This window comes from Phascolarctos cinereus, unplaced genomic scaffold (genome assembly GCF_003287225.1).
Source record: "Phascolarctos cinereus isolate Bilbo 61053 unplaced genomic scaffold, phaCin_HiC Scaffold_2;HRSCAF=192, whole genome shotgun sequence".
Taxonomy (NCBI): Eukaryota; Metazoa; Chordata; class Mammalia; order Diprotodontia; family Phascolarctidae; genus Phascolarctos; species Phascolarctos cinereus.
The window spans coordinates 257,974,812-257,990,654 of record NW_027555625.1 but is presented as its reverse complement, the minus strand read 5'-3'; the positions used below and the strand labels follow the sequence as shown (position 1 = coordinate 257,990,654).

Sequence of the window (15,843 nt, the reverse complement as noted above, 5' to 3'; positions counted from 1 at the left end):
CTGGCTTGGTTCAGAGAGGAAGGAGAAGCCCTTTTAAGGAATTTGTAAGGAATCTTTCCCCACCATTGAAGTGTTTTGGTCAGAGAAAATCCAAGGGCACTCCTGTATAAGGAAGAGCTGATTTTTGTAGCATTTGGTGGAAATTGAGGAATCATGCAGTCAGATACTTTTTACTAGGTTACTGGCCCTGTAATTTAAAAGAGGGTTTCAGACGTGGGAAAAAGGAGGTCTTCTGGTATTGTTGTATTAAGCAGCCATAACTATCCCCCCTAACTCTGGCCACAGGCTGATCCTCTGAAGAGGCAGTGTCATGCAGTAGAAAGACTACTACCAGGCTCTTTCACTAATGGATGTATGACCTTGGGCAAGTCGTTGATGATCTCTGGGTATATTTCTTTCCTAGTGAAAATAAGGGGATTGATTGTATTGGGTGATCTCTCAGGTTTTTTCCTAGCCTTAATAATCTTTGATTCTAGCCCTGACTACAGACTCTTCTATCAGTCCTGGTGAGCTATTCAGCTGTTGGTCTCAAGCAACAATCATTTATTAAATGCCTACTATGTATCAGGTACCGTGCTAGGTAATGGGGATAGAAATTCAAAAGTAGTATAGGCCCTGCCTTCAAAGAGCTTGTGTGTGTGTTGTGTGTGTGTGTGTGTGTGTCGAAAAGACATGAAAATCAAGTGCAAAGTAACCTTGGAGGGGATATCAGTAGCAACTGGAAAAAACAGTGCAGCTTCACACATCTCCCCCCACCCTCCCCATTGGAGGTTGTGTTTGAGCTGAGTTTTGAAGTAATATGAGGATTCCAGGAAGCAGAGCAGGTGAGGAGAGCATTCTAGGCATGGAGCATGACCATGGTAAAGGTAAAGAGATGAGAAATGGAACTATGCTCAAGGACCTGGCTGGCTCAGCACAGAGGAAATATGGGCTCTAAAACTCCATTCTGCAGAACTGATAGTGCTGTCTATATATATATAGATAAGGAAGGGAAGGCAAGGGAAGGGAATAAGCATTTATTAAGTACCTACTAAATATGTCAGGTATTATGCTAAATATTTTACGAATATTATCTTATTAATCCTCACAATAACCCTGAGAGGTAAGTGCCATTATGATCCTCATTTTACAGATGAGGAAACTGAGGCAAACAGGGTCAAGTAACTTACCCAGTGTTGCACAGCTAGTAAGTGTCTGAGGCAGGATTTGAACTCAGCCTTTCCTAATCCAGGCCAATGCTCTACCTACTGTGCTACCTGCTTTCTTTTTAAGGGCTCCCTAAATACTTTTTAATCATGATACAGGTTATAAGGGTCTTATTGAGTTCCTCTCATAAGTCACTTTCTAGTTCTATGGTTCTTTTTTCACTACTGGTCCTTGAGAGTGAATAGATAAGGCAATGTCTAATGGAAGGGATATCTTGGCCTCCAGTGTTTTGGTATCTATCTTTATGGTGTCTGGTTGCCACTCTACTGATTTCCAAATGGGTCAAACTAGGTGGTACAGTGGATAGATAGAGTGCTGGGCCTAGAGTCAGGAAGACTTATCTTCCTGAATTCAAATCTGGCCTCATTTGTGAAATGGGCTGGAGAAAGAAATGGCAAACCATGACAGCATCTTTGCCAAGAAAATCCCAGATGGAGTCATGAAGAGTCAGGCACAACTTAAATGACTGAACTACAACAATTTCCACATTGAATATATACATAGCCAGCTGTTAGTTATCTGTATAAGTGGAGAAAAGCAGTAGTCCAGATAGTAAAACTATTTTGGGGTCATTTTCCAAATCATTTATGTATTTAACTTAATTATATATTTAACAGTATGACCAGGCATTAAATTTGGCTTTCAGGTATGTTGACCTTAGGTTAACGCAAAAATGAGTTTTGAGGTATCTGAAAGATGACAGCCTAGAAATGTGCCGGAGGACACAGGGAAGCTTGCATAGGAATGAACATTTGCCCTAGAATTCAGGGGTTTTTAACTTGGGGTCTGTGAACTTGTTTTTTAAAAAATTGAATAACCATATTTCAATATAATTGGTTTCTTTTGTAATCTTATACATTTTATCTTATGAATTTAAAAACATTATGAAAAGAGATTCATAAGCTTCACCAGACTGCCAAGAGGGACTTACACACAAAAAGGTTAACCCCTACTTTAGATAATCATACATAGATAATGGAGGTTGGGTTTTGTTTTTGTTTTTAGGGCTTAGAAGTAGTTCTAGAAGTGGTTACTGCATAGTGCCTCTTCTAGATTTATTCTCTGTGATTTATTAATTACAGTGATAGCTCAACTTTTGATAGCAGTTTAGGTTTTACAAAGTTCTTTTCTCACAACAACCCTGTGAAGTATATAGCATACTTTATTATACCCATTTTACAGATGAGAAAACAACCTCTGGGTAAATGACTTACTCAAGATCACATAACTCGTGAGTTAAGGTCAAGGGATCATAACATACCTAAAATAAAGGAGCTCTATCATGTGATCACATTCCTAAGCTCCTTTGACTCAGTAACTAATTTTTTGGTGATGCTTGTTTAACTTTAGGCTTGTGAATGAAACAGGTACCTTAGTAGTTCTTTAAGTCAATTATTGTCAATTATTGCTTTCTACGTCACATCTCTCTCTCTCTCTCTCTCTCTCTCTCTCTCTCTCTCTCTCTCTCTCTCTCTCTCTCTCCCTCTCTCTCTCTCTCCTCTCTCCTTTCTCTCTCTGTCTCCCTCCTTTTTTCTTTCTTCCTGTCCTCTTTCTCTCACCATCCTTCTCTCTGTCTATCTGTCTGTCTCTCTGCTCCCCTACCCCCAAACATCATCAAGGTCAAAGGGACAAAATTAGAGTGGCCCAAAGCTGCCAGGGATCTGCTCAGTCACCTTCCCCTAGAAGACTTCTGAAAGGCCATGGTAAGTTGTTTTTGTTGTTGTTATTTTTAAAGGAGCGGGGAGGGAGGTGGAAATGAAGAGACTTCAGAGCCAAATAAAAGCTTTAAGGAAAAACAAACAAAACCACTTGGTTAATAGTCTAAGAAAAGGGTTTGACTGGAATAATGAGGAAATGGTGGTGATATTTAGAGCTGAATGCAGCTCTATGGATTCTCTTTGTGACCTTTAGAAAGTCCCTGACCTGGGCCAAGTAGGATAGATGAGCTTATTCAATTAGGAGTCAGTAAACACTCTGGCAGTATTAATAATACTCCAGAGCTCTGCAAGGATATCATCTTTGGGAAGCTAGGCAGAGTGACTCTTTGCTAACTAATCCCCTTCGGATGGGTTAAAGGGCTGATCCCACCTGATAGTGAATTTTATTCTGGAATAAATGATACTATTGATACATCAGAACTTTGGGTACAGATTTCAGTTCTGCTGATGAATTTTCTGTTAAATACTCTGGATCTATAGTCCAAATTTACTATTCATAGAGTTGTTGACTAGTTAGTTACCCTATCTGTACCATCCATTCCTGTTCATAGGGTAGACCAACATCAGTTTGGTATAAAAAGTGAAAAAAATGTTTTACCATATATTCATATGAACAGTGCTGGTGTTTCTAGGTGAGAAGGGAAAGCTTATGTGGTGGGGGAGGTGGGGGGAGGGTGGCAGGTTGTTATTAGACTAGACATGTTTGTGAATCACCAAAGGAATGCTGAACGAGAGTGGGGTAGAAATCCTACAGAGCTTATTCAGTACTTTGAATGTGAAGTTAGGGATGCTGTGAGCATAATGTGCTGGGTACAAAAAAGGTTATTTAAAATGCTTAAAATATAAAATAATTTTCTTCCTTCATCATGCCCTCCCCCTTTTTGTTTTAATGGATCACTTGAAAAATGACCTGCTCTCTCCCTGAGACTGGGTCACAAGACCATGCCATGTGGCACATTCATCATTGTAGCCACCAGTGTCACCGAGTCTGTGTTGACCATTAGTTCCTGTCAGTGACGAAGTCAAAGCAGGGCTCGAAAGAGATGAATTGGGGGTCAGGGGTCAGAGTCACAGGACCTTGGGATTGGTGAATTATAAATTTGCTGTAGTTAACAAAAAATTAAATCACAATAGTTATAAAATATTCATCTGTCGAGGCAGCAGGGAAAATGGAGCCAAATGTTTAATTTCAGATGATAGCACCTTGCTTTGCATTTTTTATCAGATATTAAGTTGGTGCCAAGACTTTGATCCCGTATTTGGGGATTTAATTCATTTTCACAGACTAAAAATTCTGTCTTAAAAATTAATTAAGATTAGACTGCTTGGGGGTGGGGAGAGTTAGGGTGAGGGATGTGTCCAGAAGGACTCATTAATTTGCTTACTTACTCCCAGGGCAATCTTATTGTCAAGATAAACATCTGGATGAGTTAAAATTTGAGTTGGGGGTGCTCAACATAAGGGTGGATGGGAGTGGGCATCTCAGAAACTGGGACTAATGCCAATAGGGAACCTCAGACGATGTTAAGCAGCTTCCATCATTTCTAGCCAGATGGGTTCCATGAGTGATCTTAATGATTCCTGGGAATTAAAGATTAGGTCAGAGGTGGGGCTGTTGGAGCTTGGACCTAATGGATCCAAATGAAGTGAAAGGGATGTGAGGATTAATGGAAACCTTATATTCAGGATAATTTACATCTCAAAAGAACAAGGAAAGCATTCCTGGGTCATGGAAAAAGCAATGACCTGGAAATAGAAACCTGGGTTCTAGTTCCAGCTCTGTCTCTTACTATCTGCGTGATGTTGGGCAAGTCATTTTACCTTTCAGGTCTTTCATTTCTTCATTGATAAAATGGAGTATGATCTAAATGGGACAGGGTGGCACAGCGGAGTGTGGGGGCCTGGAATCAGAAAGACTCATCTTCTTGAGTTTAAATCTGGCCTCAGACATTTACAAGTTACATGACTGTGGGTAAGGCACTTAATCCTGTTTGCATCAGTTTCCTCATCTATAAAATGAGGCAGAAGGAAATGGCAGATAGCTCCCATTGTCTTTGCCGAGAAAACCCAAACGGGGTCACAAAGAATTGGATACAACTGAAACAAATGAACAACAAGAACAAAGGTCCCTTCTGACTCTAGCATTCTGTGATTCTGCTCTTAGGTTCCATTCAGATAATTACGATGCTTGCAAAATCGTCTTTGAATCTTGTTAGCTCAGTTGAACAGAGAGAATTGTACTAATAGAGATGATGATGATAGCAACGATGATAATAATAACAGTCTTTTCATGAAGCAGTATGTGTCCCAAGCACAAAGTGAGGCCTTGAGCTGCGGTTCAGGATGATCATATCAATAGCTTCCATCATAGACTGACTATTCCTTGGCCCTGGCCACAGACTAACTCCATCCCCTAGTCCCAGCTACACAATGACTTCCTGATTCACACCAGCCTTTCATATCATTTTTGTATCCCTATTGACTTGCACATAATAGGTGCCTTTAAACTCTTTGAATTGAATTGATCACAGAAGGGACTAGGAGAAATGGGAAAACCATCTCTATTACTAGAGGCACAACTCAAAGTGTATGTTAGCAGTCATGACAGATAAAGATTAACACCCTCATCTGTGATCTATACTTAGGACAATACATCCCCAAGAGTCCAGTGGCCTGGCATCATGGACACTGACCTTGCTCATGTTGAGGTAATACCTATTCCCGAACTTCCAGGGTAGATCCCAGTGAGTAAGAGAATAGTGGCAGATCTGGCACTGGGGCAGGCATCTATGCCAGTGAAAGCCAATAGTTTATTGCAAAGGCCAGCATTGGCTGAGGGTAGCAGAAGCCTGACTATCAACTTGATGCCAGCCTGTCAAAGGATTTGGAGATAGGAGAGGCTGGGGATCCTGTGAATTATTTGCACCCTTTATAGCTAATCCTGCAATCTGAGCTGGTCAACAAAACCTTATTGGATAGAATGAGAGAGAGAGAGAGAGAGAGAGAGAGAGAGAGAGAGAGAGAGAGAGAGAGAGAGAAGAACATCTGAAGTGTCTGTTGGTAGACATTGTCTATGTATTTGTAATGATCTTGGTGTTGGTATCGGCATCTGGTGAATGTAATCTGAAATTATGAAGTAAAACCTTGATAAATGGTGTTTATTATGTGACAACATTTATTAAAGAAAACTCATTTGTGTTTGTGATGTGGTAGATCATTTATTTTTGCATTATACAGGGCCTCTCATTCTGCCTGGGCTAGGAGCTTTCATTGATTCTCTTTCTCTGTTCCTGCTGACTTGCACCAGTTTAAAATCAAATTAGTTTGCTCTCATGAGGTGCAAATCATCAAAAATAAAATGATATTTCCATTAACCCTCACTGTGGCTCACCGTGCAGTCCATTGAGCTTGAGTTACGTTAGTGACGATGCTCTTCCCTTGGCTAGGGAGGCAGCTTTGGTTTACAGGATAGGCCTCACGTCTGGTCTACAAGCTGCTGTGCTGGGAAGGCCAGAAGAGGCAAGGAAGCTAGTTCATTTTAGTCAGTCCCCAAGCCTTGGCTATCTCATTTGTTGATAAAAGAGCATGATGAGCAGAGGTAAGGATGACAAGAGAGGGCATCTGGGGAAAAGCTATCTTTATCCTCATCTCTTGTCTTAGTATGGCATTGTATCATTTCCAAAATACATTCATGTTCATTTTTACATTTGATCCTTATTAAGCAGCTCTGTGTGGTAAGTAGAGGAGGTGGTGTCCCTCCATGTAACAGCTGAGGAAAACAAGGCCAAGAGGGATAGGTAAGTAATTTGCCTGTGGTCCTCAATGAAGACATGATAGAACAGAATTAGGGCCCAGGTTTCCTGATGTCAAGGACTGTGTTCTTTCCTCCATCATAGTATATCTGTATATAGAGAGCTCATAGCTCACATTTAGACTATGAAGCATGATATTCTTTCCTCACGACAACCCTTCAGGGTAAGCGATGTAAATATTCTTGCCATTTTTCCAAATGAAGGAAGGTTTGACTTACCCAGTTATGTGGCTAATTAATGTGGTAGAGTTGAGACTCCATCAAAGTCTTCCTGGACTAGCACTGTTAGATCCTAACCTGAACTTCCCACTCTGTCCCCATCCCCAGCGCTCTAAAAGGGCTCCATTGCATCCAGGGGATATATGTTTTTTCTTTAAGATGCTAAGCTGGCTGGCGTTTCTGCGTGGAGAAAGGGACAGAGGCTTGTGAGGCTCCTCCTTGGGCCCCCTCCCACGTTTCTCCAGCTCCAGAATCAGGCCCTCTTAGAAGGTCTAGCCACCTCAAAGGAGTCAGGTATTTGGTGCTGCTCTGGAAATGAAATTCCCTCCTGAATTTCTACTTCAGTACTAGTTAGGTGGCGTATATGTGGTGTGGGGAGGGAAGGGAAGACCTGGAAGAGAAACTAGAAGAGAGACATTACTGAGTCTCTGTTTTGAGAGGTAAAACCCAAGTAGACTGAATCATTAGTCTCCCATCTGGGGCCCTTCCCTAGAATATCTTCTGTACTGACTTATCAGTGATACTTGAAATTAGAGGGCATTAAGTGCTTCATTCTTTGGGGTTAAACATTGCCCTCTCCAAGTATCTGTTTTCAAATATAAAACTTTGTAGAAAGGATTTTGGGGGGGGTGAGGGGGAGAGATTTCTTAAATTCTAATAGTAATCATCAACAAAAGCATTAGAATAAACCAGAATTTTAAAAAGATCACACAGATAAATTATAAATCACTAGGAATTTGGTTTTTTTAAAAATGCATATTAGCAAATATTATAAGACTATCCTGCTTGCTCCCCTGTCCCCTTGGATCTTTTCTTCTATGCATTAAAACAAATATTGTTGCAGTTGTTATTTGTGACTATGTAAAAATAATTTCAGTGTGTGTGATATTATTGTTCTGATTCTGCTTTCTTCATGCTGTAATGCTTTGCTTCCTGTAAGTCTTCCTCTATTCATATGTCAGTGGGCATAAGCTTATCAGGCAGTTCTCTCCCTGACATGTGAGATGGGGCAATGTGCAGATCCTGGCCACCCGGGGATGTGGGGGAAAAGTTTCAAACTCAGAAGGGACTGTGTAATGGTGGGATATCTGACACTGTGGCATCTGGATAAAGGCTATGGGGAATAAATTTGGGCAGAGTCCCTGCCCACAACCCCTTGGTGGCCATTCTTGATCTTTTCCCCAATGCTCCCCCACCCCCAGCTTCCTTAATAGTTCTGTGACTGTGTTCGCAGGACAGAGGGAGAAGACTCAAAAATCTGAGCACATACCACCCCCCATCCCAGATATAAACAACCAGAAAGGAGCAGCTGCTCTCCATGGAAACTCCCAGGTCTCTCCAGAAACTTCAGCACTGGTGGGCTGTGGTAGTTCTGAACCATTCCAAGCTCTCTTGAATCTTTTGAGAAATCTCCAATCACATAGTCAAGACAAGGCAGATAACAAAAGAACACGATCCCAGTCTCCAAAGGGCACATCTTCCAAGAAAGTAGGTGAATCGGAATGGCATTCCTCAAAACCTCAAAATGGAGCAGTGAGAAGAAGGAATCTTCAGTTTGTCTCAGATGGAAAGAACCTTTCTTCAAGAATGGGTAGTTCTGAGGCATGGAAAGTACCTAGAAAAGAAAATGACTACCAAGGGACCCACAGAAAGACAGATAGGAGTGCCTCTCGGCCCTATACCACTATAGAAATCCGGAAATTCATGAATCAGAAAGCAATAGAAAGAAAGAGAAGGTGCCTTGAAGCCAAAATATCTGTAAAGAAAGCCTTGGAGCTGAGAGAGAAGAAGTTGCAAGAGGTGTATAAGAAACAGAGAGAAGCTTCCTTCAGGAAGACCAATGCCAGAGTCTCACGAATGTCATCCAAGACCATTGCCTCTGGGCAAAAATCTCACCTTTCCAAAGTAAGTGCTTGGTGAGATTTGTTGGCTGGGTGGTTCTGGCCCTTGGTCTTTTATCTTCTGAAGGTCTGTGATTATGTTAGCCTAGTGTTTAAATTAGAGGACACAGGACCTATGGGGAGTGAACCCAAGACTCAATCTCCAAGTAGACCAGATAGCCACTCTTTTCCATGACCACAGATTGCATCACTGGCAATCACCCTGCAATTTGCATGTCACCGGGTTGTAGGAAGGATCAGGAGAGGTCATGATAATACTCAGTACACGTAGCCTCCATTGTTAGAATGACAACCCAGAATTTTCATACATTCATGTTGGGTTTTTTTTTGGCTAGGCAATGGGGTTAAGTGACTTGCCCAGGGTCACACAGCTAGTTAGTGTTATGTGTCTGAGGCCGGATTTGAACTCAGGTCCTCCTGAATCCAGGGCGGGTGCTCTATCCACTGTGCCACCTAGCTGCCCCTATACATTCTTAAGAGATCAAGATTATCATCTTAGCATGTAAAGGATTAAAAAAACATCATCTTCTTAACCATTTTTGTGTTTATCATGGACCCCTCTAGCAGTCTCAGAAATATGTTTTTAAATGCATAAAACAAAACACATATGGTTACAAAGGAAACTAATGATATTGAAATACAATGATCAAAGTATGTATTTTTTAAAAGTTCATGGGTCCCAGCTTAAGAACCCTTAATTTACACAGTAGAGGGGCTAAAGACAAAGTTTTATTTTCTTTCTTTCTCTCTCTTTTTTTTTTAAAGCAGGAAATAACTGTTAGACCCAAAGGATTTTTTAATTAGAAGAGGTGCTAACAAGGCCATAGAATCTACCTCTCAGAAAAGCATGGCATAGTAGAAAGAGTCAAATTGGATTTGGAATTGGACAACCTTGTTTGAACTCTGGCCCTGCCACCTAACTCATGACCTTCTATATGTCACTGCACTTTTCTGGGTCTCAGTTTCCTCATCTCCAAAAAGAGGCTAATGATATGATACCAAGTACAGACAACACACTTTCTAAAATATAGAGCAATATGAATGTGAGTAATCCCCTAGCCTCTTAGATGGATCTATGAGATCTTGCTAATATCAACTGGTCCTCCACTAGTAGAGATCTCGGTTCTTCCAAGTCTTCTTATCCTATGTGATTCTTGTCCATTATAGGACGTTAAGTTAGAGATTTTCCTCTAGTTCTTTTGCTATATGATCCCCTAGAGTAGAGCTATTATCTGTCCCTGAGCTTCAAAAACAAGGACAAGTAAATCTCAATGATTTAGGCTCTGATTGGTCTTTAAAGCAAAGAGGGGTAGATCAAGGATAACCTCTTGGAAGTTCTTTCCAAATCTGAGAGGCTAAGTCTTTGAAGGAGGATGATAGAAAATCTCAGACCTGTTGCTTATAGGAATAAGGGAAGATACTGGTCACCTGCTTCCTTTCTCTTGGAAACCAGCAACAGCTTGCATTGTGTGTGGTACTCTGGTCCTCACTAACATCTGTAGTTGTCAATAGGCTAACAACATCTGTTCTGTTACTGTGTGTTGATGAGTAATTTAAAGCCTTGATAAGCTTCACTTGGGTTACCTAGGTTAGAGGTTGGGGCTTGAGTCAACAGGGTTAGCCACTGGGGGTGTGTGTGTGTGTGTGGGAATAGTGTAGGAAGTAGTGAAAGCATAGCTTATGGAACCTCTTCACCTTGGTTGGTACTTTGTCTTGAATACTTAGAAGATGAGGGTGCGGATGTTGGAAGGAATTTTTACCCTCTCGTGTTCCCTTCACCTGGATCCAAGCGTGGATCAACACTTCCATGTTGGAAAATGTGTCTCATGTGTCTTTTCTACTTTTTCCCCAAGCAGAAGCCTATGATGCCCTGCCCTTTCTTTAGTGCTGGAGCTCTACGTATACTAATACCAGACAAGTGTTTGTTGAACTATTGGTTATTCTTCCCCACCTAGGCCCAGGAAGCCAAGGAAAGCCAAAGGGAGACAGCTCTGGAGCATGAAAAGCAGGCATGGGGCGCTGTGCTAGGTAACAAAGAGCTTCAAGACAGGTGGGTACAAAGCAAACATTTACTGAGTGCCTATTGTGTTCAGAGTACTGTGGGACATACAAAGATTAGACAAGTTGTCGGGCCTGCCCTCGTGAAATTGTTGGTTTTAGCAAGGGGATGACACAAAAAACAGATCATTATGATGTACAACACCATATAATAAATGCATTAGTGACATACAGAGCCAAATGTAAGTGAGGTCCAAGGGGGGTTGGCAACATAGATGATTGGGAACAGCTCCATGGAGGAGGTGAGATATGAGTTGAGCTTTAAAGAATGGGGAGGGATTAAGCAGGCAAAGAGGATGAGAAGAGATACTCTGGGCATAAGGAATAGCATGAAAAAAAGGAATGGAGGCAAGGGAAAAGGTGTGTGACATGTTTGGGGAAGAGAGAGAAGTCAGATTTGTCTGAAACATAGAAGGCCTAAGGATGCGGAGTCATAGGAAAAGGCTGGGGCCAAATTGTGGAGGTCTTTGAATTCCAGACCAAGTAGCTTGGAGAGTAGAACTTTGAGCAGAGGAAAGACATAACCAAATAGGGCAGAAGAAAGATTATTCTGACAACAGTACAAAAGACAAGTTGGAGCAGGGAGGAAGTAGATAGGAGGGAAGACCTGTAGGACACTATTGCAAAGAATAAATAAGTGGAAATATGGTAAGGCAGTAGCAGGGGGAATAGAGAGAGGAAGCAGTTATGAGAGACAGTACCACCACAGAATTAACAGGAATTAGTAAGGGATAGGATGTGCAAAGTCAGAGAGAAAAGACTCAGAAAGTCATATATATAACTCCTTAGGGGTTAGGAAAGCTGCAGAAGGAACTTTCCCTCTGTCTCATAGGGCATAGTGAGGGCATTCCAGGGGCATGAATCAGAAGGGAAGCCCTGTCAAGAGTTGGCTTGGGAGACTTTAAACATGGACCAGTGTTAAGACGTCTCAGTTTTCAAACTCTCTATGGCACATACACCTTTGCTAACTGTGCTGCTTGGCTTCTAACATGTAAGAATGAGGAAACATTTGGAACTTTGTTTCTCAGTTATGAAAATGGAGAGTTTGAAAGCTATATCAGTTTTTAAATGGGAAATAGAATGAAAGGAATGAAGCAGAATGAAGAGAAAACTTCTCCTTCCCTCTTAGGTAAAATTCAGATCATGCTATTGCCAAGGAGAAGGAATTTAAACAAATAGAAAATGCCCTGAGATCTGGTCTGTTGTCCAAACCCAGCTCTAAGAATGAGGCTGCCTTCTTTTCTTCAACCCCCTTTGTTTCAAGAGAACACTACAGTTCTGAACTAACAAATCCCCACCATAGCCCAGGTAGGAGGACTAGGCTTGTAGAGCAGGGGATTGGACACAAAGATTGAGGTGTCTGGCATCTTTGAGTCTGAAGATAAACAATGTTCCAGACACGAGCTGCCTCTCTGTTCTTTGCTCTGGACCAAGACTGGGGAACCAGTGGCCTCAGGGCCACATGTGGCCTTCTGGGTCCTTGGGTTCAGCCTTTTGACTAAGTCGAAATTTTACAGAACAAATCCATTTGTTAAGAGGATTTGTTCTGTGAAGTTTGGATTCAGTCAAAGGGCCTCGCTTGAGGACCTAGAGGGCCACATGATGTGGCTTTGAGGCTGTGCTCATTTCTCTGGGTCTTTCTCTCATGTGGTCTAGCTGTCTTTTTTGTCTTCCTCATTGATCTACAATGGGGTGTGTGTGTGTGTGTTTGTGTGTGTGTGTGTGTGTGTTAAAATCTGCTTCTCTCATTTCTCAGAAAAATTATTAAAGGTTTTCTTTGCTCTGCAGTTCTACAGAGGCTCTGTCATGGCTTTTCCTGAAGCTAAGTCTTGACTAACTTCCCCAGGCACATTTTTTTGGGGGGGTGGGGGGGGAAGGATCGCCAGTAATAGGGAATTTCTTTCAGTTTTCCTTTCTTTTGGATTTTCATATGTTTGTGCTGTCTCCTCCATTCGATTATGATCCTTGAGAGGAGGGACTTTCATTTTTGCCTTTCTTTGTATCTCCAGGGCTTGGCACAGTGCCTGGCTCATAGTAGGTTTTTGATTGACGCTTATTGACTGACTGACTTTGGACGATCTCAAAGCCAGAAAGCATTTCTCTTGTGCATGTTCATGAAACCTTTTTGTTTTCAAGTATTAACTTAAACAAGCTCCCTTTAATTAAAAAAAGTCTGATTAATGCTATTTTACACTTGTCATTTCCAGATAGAATACAACCCTGACTCTTGTGTACACGTGCAGTGATAGTTCCCTTATAAGAAAGAACAGTTAATGTCTGACATCATATACAGTATTCCAGATCCATAGTCCCAACCCCCAACTCCTTAAGGAAAAGAGGAAAAACTAATTAAGAGCACAGGATAGAGGGAAGAACATTGGAGAGAGGCAATGCTGCATAATGGATAGAAAGTTGGCCTTGGAATCAAGAAGACCTGGATTCGAGTCAGACCTCTGGGACACAGTGGCGCTGGAACCCTGAGCAAGCCACTTCTCAGTTCCTCCAGGCACTGGGCAATTGTTGTTCTGCTTTGGCAGAGGGAGTTTCCTCATCACTTCAGTTCAGCAATGAAATAAATCACAGGCTCAGTCTTTAAAAAAAAAAAAGACAAGACATTGGACGTAGATTCAGGGAACCTGGGTTTGAAAACTAGTTCTGACTTTTATTGTCTGTGTGACCCTGGGCGAGTCACATACTTTCTTTTTACTCAAGCTAGGTTATGTGAAAATGGGGTATATTAATACTATTTTAATAGCATTTACTATGTCCCAGGCACTATGCAATATGCTTTACAAATATCTCATTTGATCCTCACAACAACCTTGGGAGGTAAGTGCTATTGTTATCCCCATTTTATAGTTGAGGAAACTGAGGCAGACAGAGCTTAGGAAAGCACTTTGGAAAACTTTGAAGTGTTACATAAGTTTACATTGTTTATTATTGTTAGTGGTTGTCATTTGAATGTCTTTTTTTTTTGGCTAGGCAATGGGGTTAAGTGACTTGCCTAGGGTCACACAGCTAGTAAGTGTTATGTATCTTAAGCCAGATTTGAACTCAGGTCCTCCGGACTCCAGGGCCGGTGCTCTATCTACTGTGCCATGTACCTGCCCCTTTTGAATGCTTTTCTTTTCAATTATTTTCCCCTTGTATTTGAACAGAACTTCCCATGATACTAAAACTCCAGTTACTACCAGGGCTTCTGAAAGTGGGGTTAAGCTCCCTTTGTGGTTCTCCAAGAGCATATCCCCTGGGCCTTCAAAACGGCCAGACTTGGGCCCTAGCCCTTTACCTCCAGCTTTGAATCTTCAGTCAAGTCAGATTGAAAACTTGGAGAAGACTCAGGTTTCTGTGGTGCCTAACAAAGAATCAAACCCTATGCCCTTCCAATACAATCAGGCCAGGATCCGGATTCTTGAGGCCACTGCTCAGGTGCTAAAGGAGAGAATTGAAGTTTTGACTGAGAAGTTAAACCTCCCAGGAATGTCTGGCACACCCAGTGACAAGCCTGGGAAGTGTCTGGATGTACAAAGCACTGATACCTCATCAGTTCAGGAGTGCCCCCCAGTGGTAGCACAATCCTCTTGTGCTCTTGTACTCGGGCAGTCTTCCAGCCTAACTGCCTTGAGAACCCCTGGAGGTCCTGAACCAGAAGTGATCAAGACCCTCAGTGGCAGAGAGGAAGGGATGACTCAGGAAAGTGGAAAAGATGGAGTGGAAATGGAGACAAAAGTCTCAGTTGTCCTTAGCCTTGTTGCACCTGGTGAAATGTTATCCTACAGTACTCCAGGACTGAACGAGCAACAGAGTCCTTGCCCTGACAAGGCGCAGCAACCGAGGCCCAAAGGTAGGTCTTACTAACCACAATTCAGTAGAATACTCTGACTTTTATCAGTTTAAAAAAATGTGAACAATAATTCAATTTATATCTAGATACTTCATGTATGTGAAATTGCAAGTCTATAGAGTGAAAATAAAAGTTTAAAGAAGCTACAGATGTGAGTCCCATTTAAAAAACATTAACACCTACAAATATTTTTCTAAAGGATGGAGAGGTTATTGTAGGCTTTTTCTTTTCTTTTTAAAGAGACACAAAAGCCCACAATAGCTGGAACACATCTATATTGGAACAGGTCTCTGAAATTTATAGTCATATGCATTTATGTCTTATCTTATGACTAGATTCCACGGCATATCTAGTCTTTGACCTTACATAAATAGTAAACTTTAATAAATCTTAAGTCTTTTTCCTTCTTGGGCACTTCACTTGCTGAGGAAAAGTTTTCTTTTGCGCTTTTGCAGGTAGGCGCTTCACCATTTTCAACAAATATTTATTATGGAAATCCACAGAGCAGTTGATCTGACAAATCAAATAAACAAGTTAAGGCATAAAATGAGGTCAAACTGTCTCCACAGCACATTTATTTAGTCTGATTATCTTCTTCTGGCTCCACAAATACTAAAAGTAACATATATTCTTCAGAACGAGAAAGGAGAGAGAAGCCCCTTCCTGTTTTATTTCAATGGGACAGAGTAGTTATTTACCTCTAATAAATGTTATTGCTGAAGGTAGTACCAGAAGAGGGCAAAAACCAAGTATACCAACTGTGGTTCTGTTCCTACTATTTGCAAAGCTAATTATCTAAAACTGAATACATAAACACAAAATTAAGCTGACAGAGCCTGACTTCCTCCTCCCAAACCCCACCCCCCAAGATGGGTGAAATTCACATGTCCTTATGGAAGTGTTTTTCTTTTCCTAATGGTCACAAAGGAATGACTCATAATAAAGACTGAACCTCTTAAGTAACTGTCTCTGGGAAAGTAAATATAAAGGCATAGAAATCCGTATTTTTACCTAACCCTGTGTCTCCCTGCTCCTCTATTTCATTCCTGTACTGCCAATAACTGCTTCCCCCTTTCCTATAGAGAA

The 15,843-nt window shown here is 41.4% G+C and overlaps 1 protein-coding gene across 1 annotated transcript in view; it reads left to right on the top strand.

Annotated features, from left to right (window-relative positions):
• The window catches only part of CCDC187 (coiled-coil domain containing 187), a 104,793-nt gene that overhangs the window by 14,653 nt on the left and 74,297 nt on the right, over positions 1-15,843 (top strand). Inside the window, 5 exon segments of the mRNA XM_020981877.2 lie at positions 2,826-2,909; positions 7,114-7,248; positions 8,189-8,859; positions 10,811-10,905; positions 14,072-14,757. Of these exon segments, the coding sequence (XP_020837536.2) occupies positions 2,826-2,909; positions 7,114-7,248; positions 8,189-8,859; positions 10,811-10,905; positions 14,072-14,757 (1,671 nt within the window).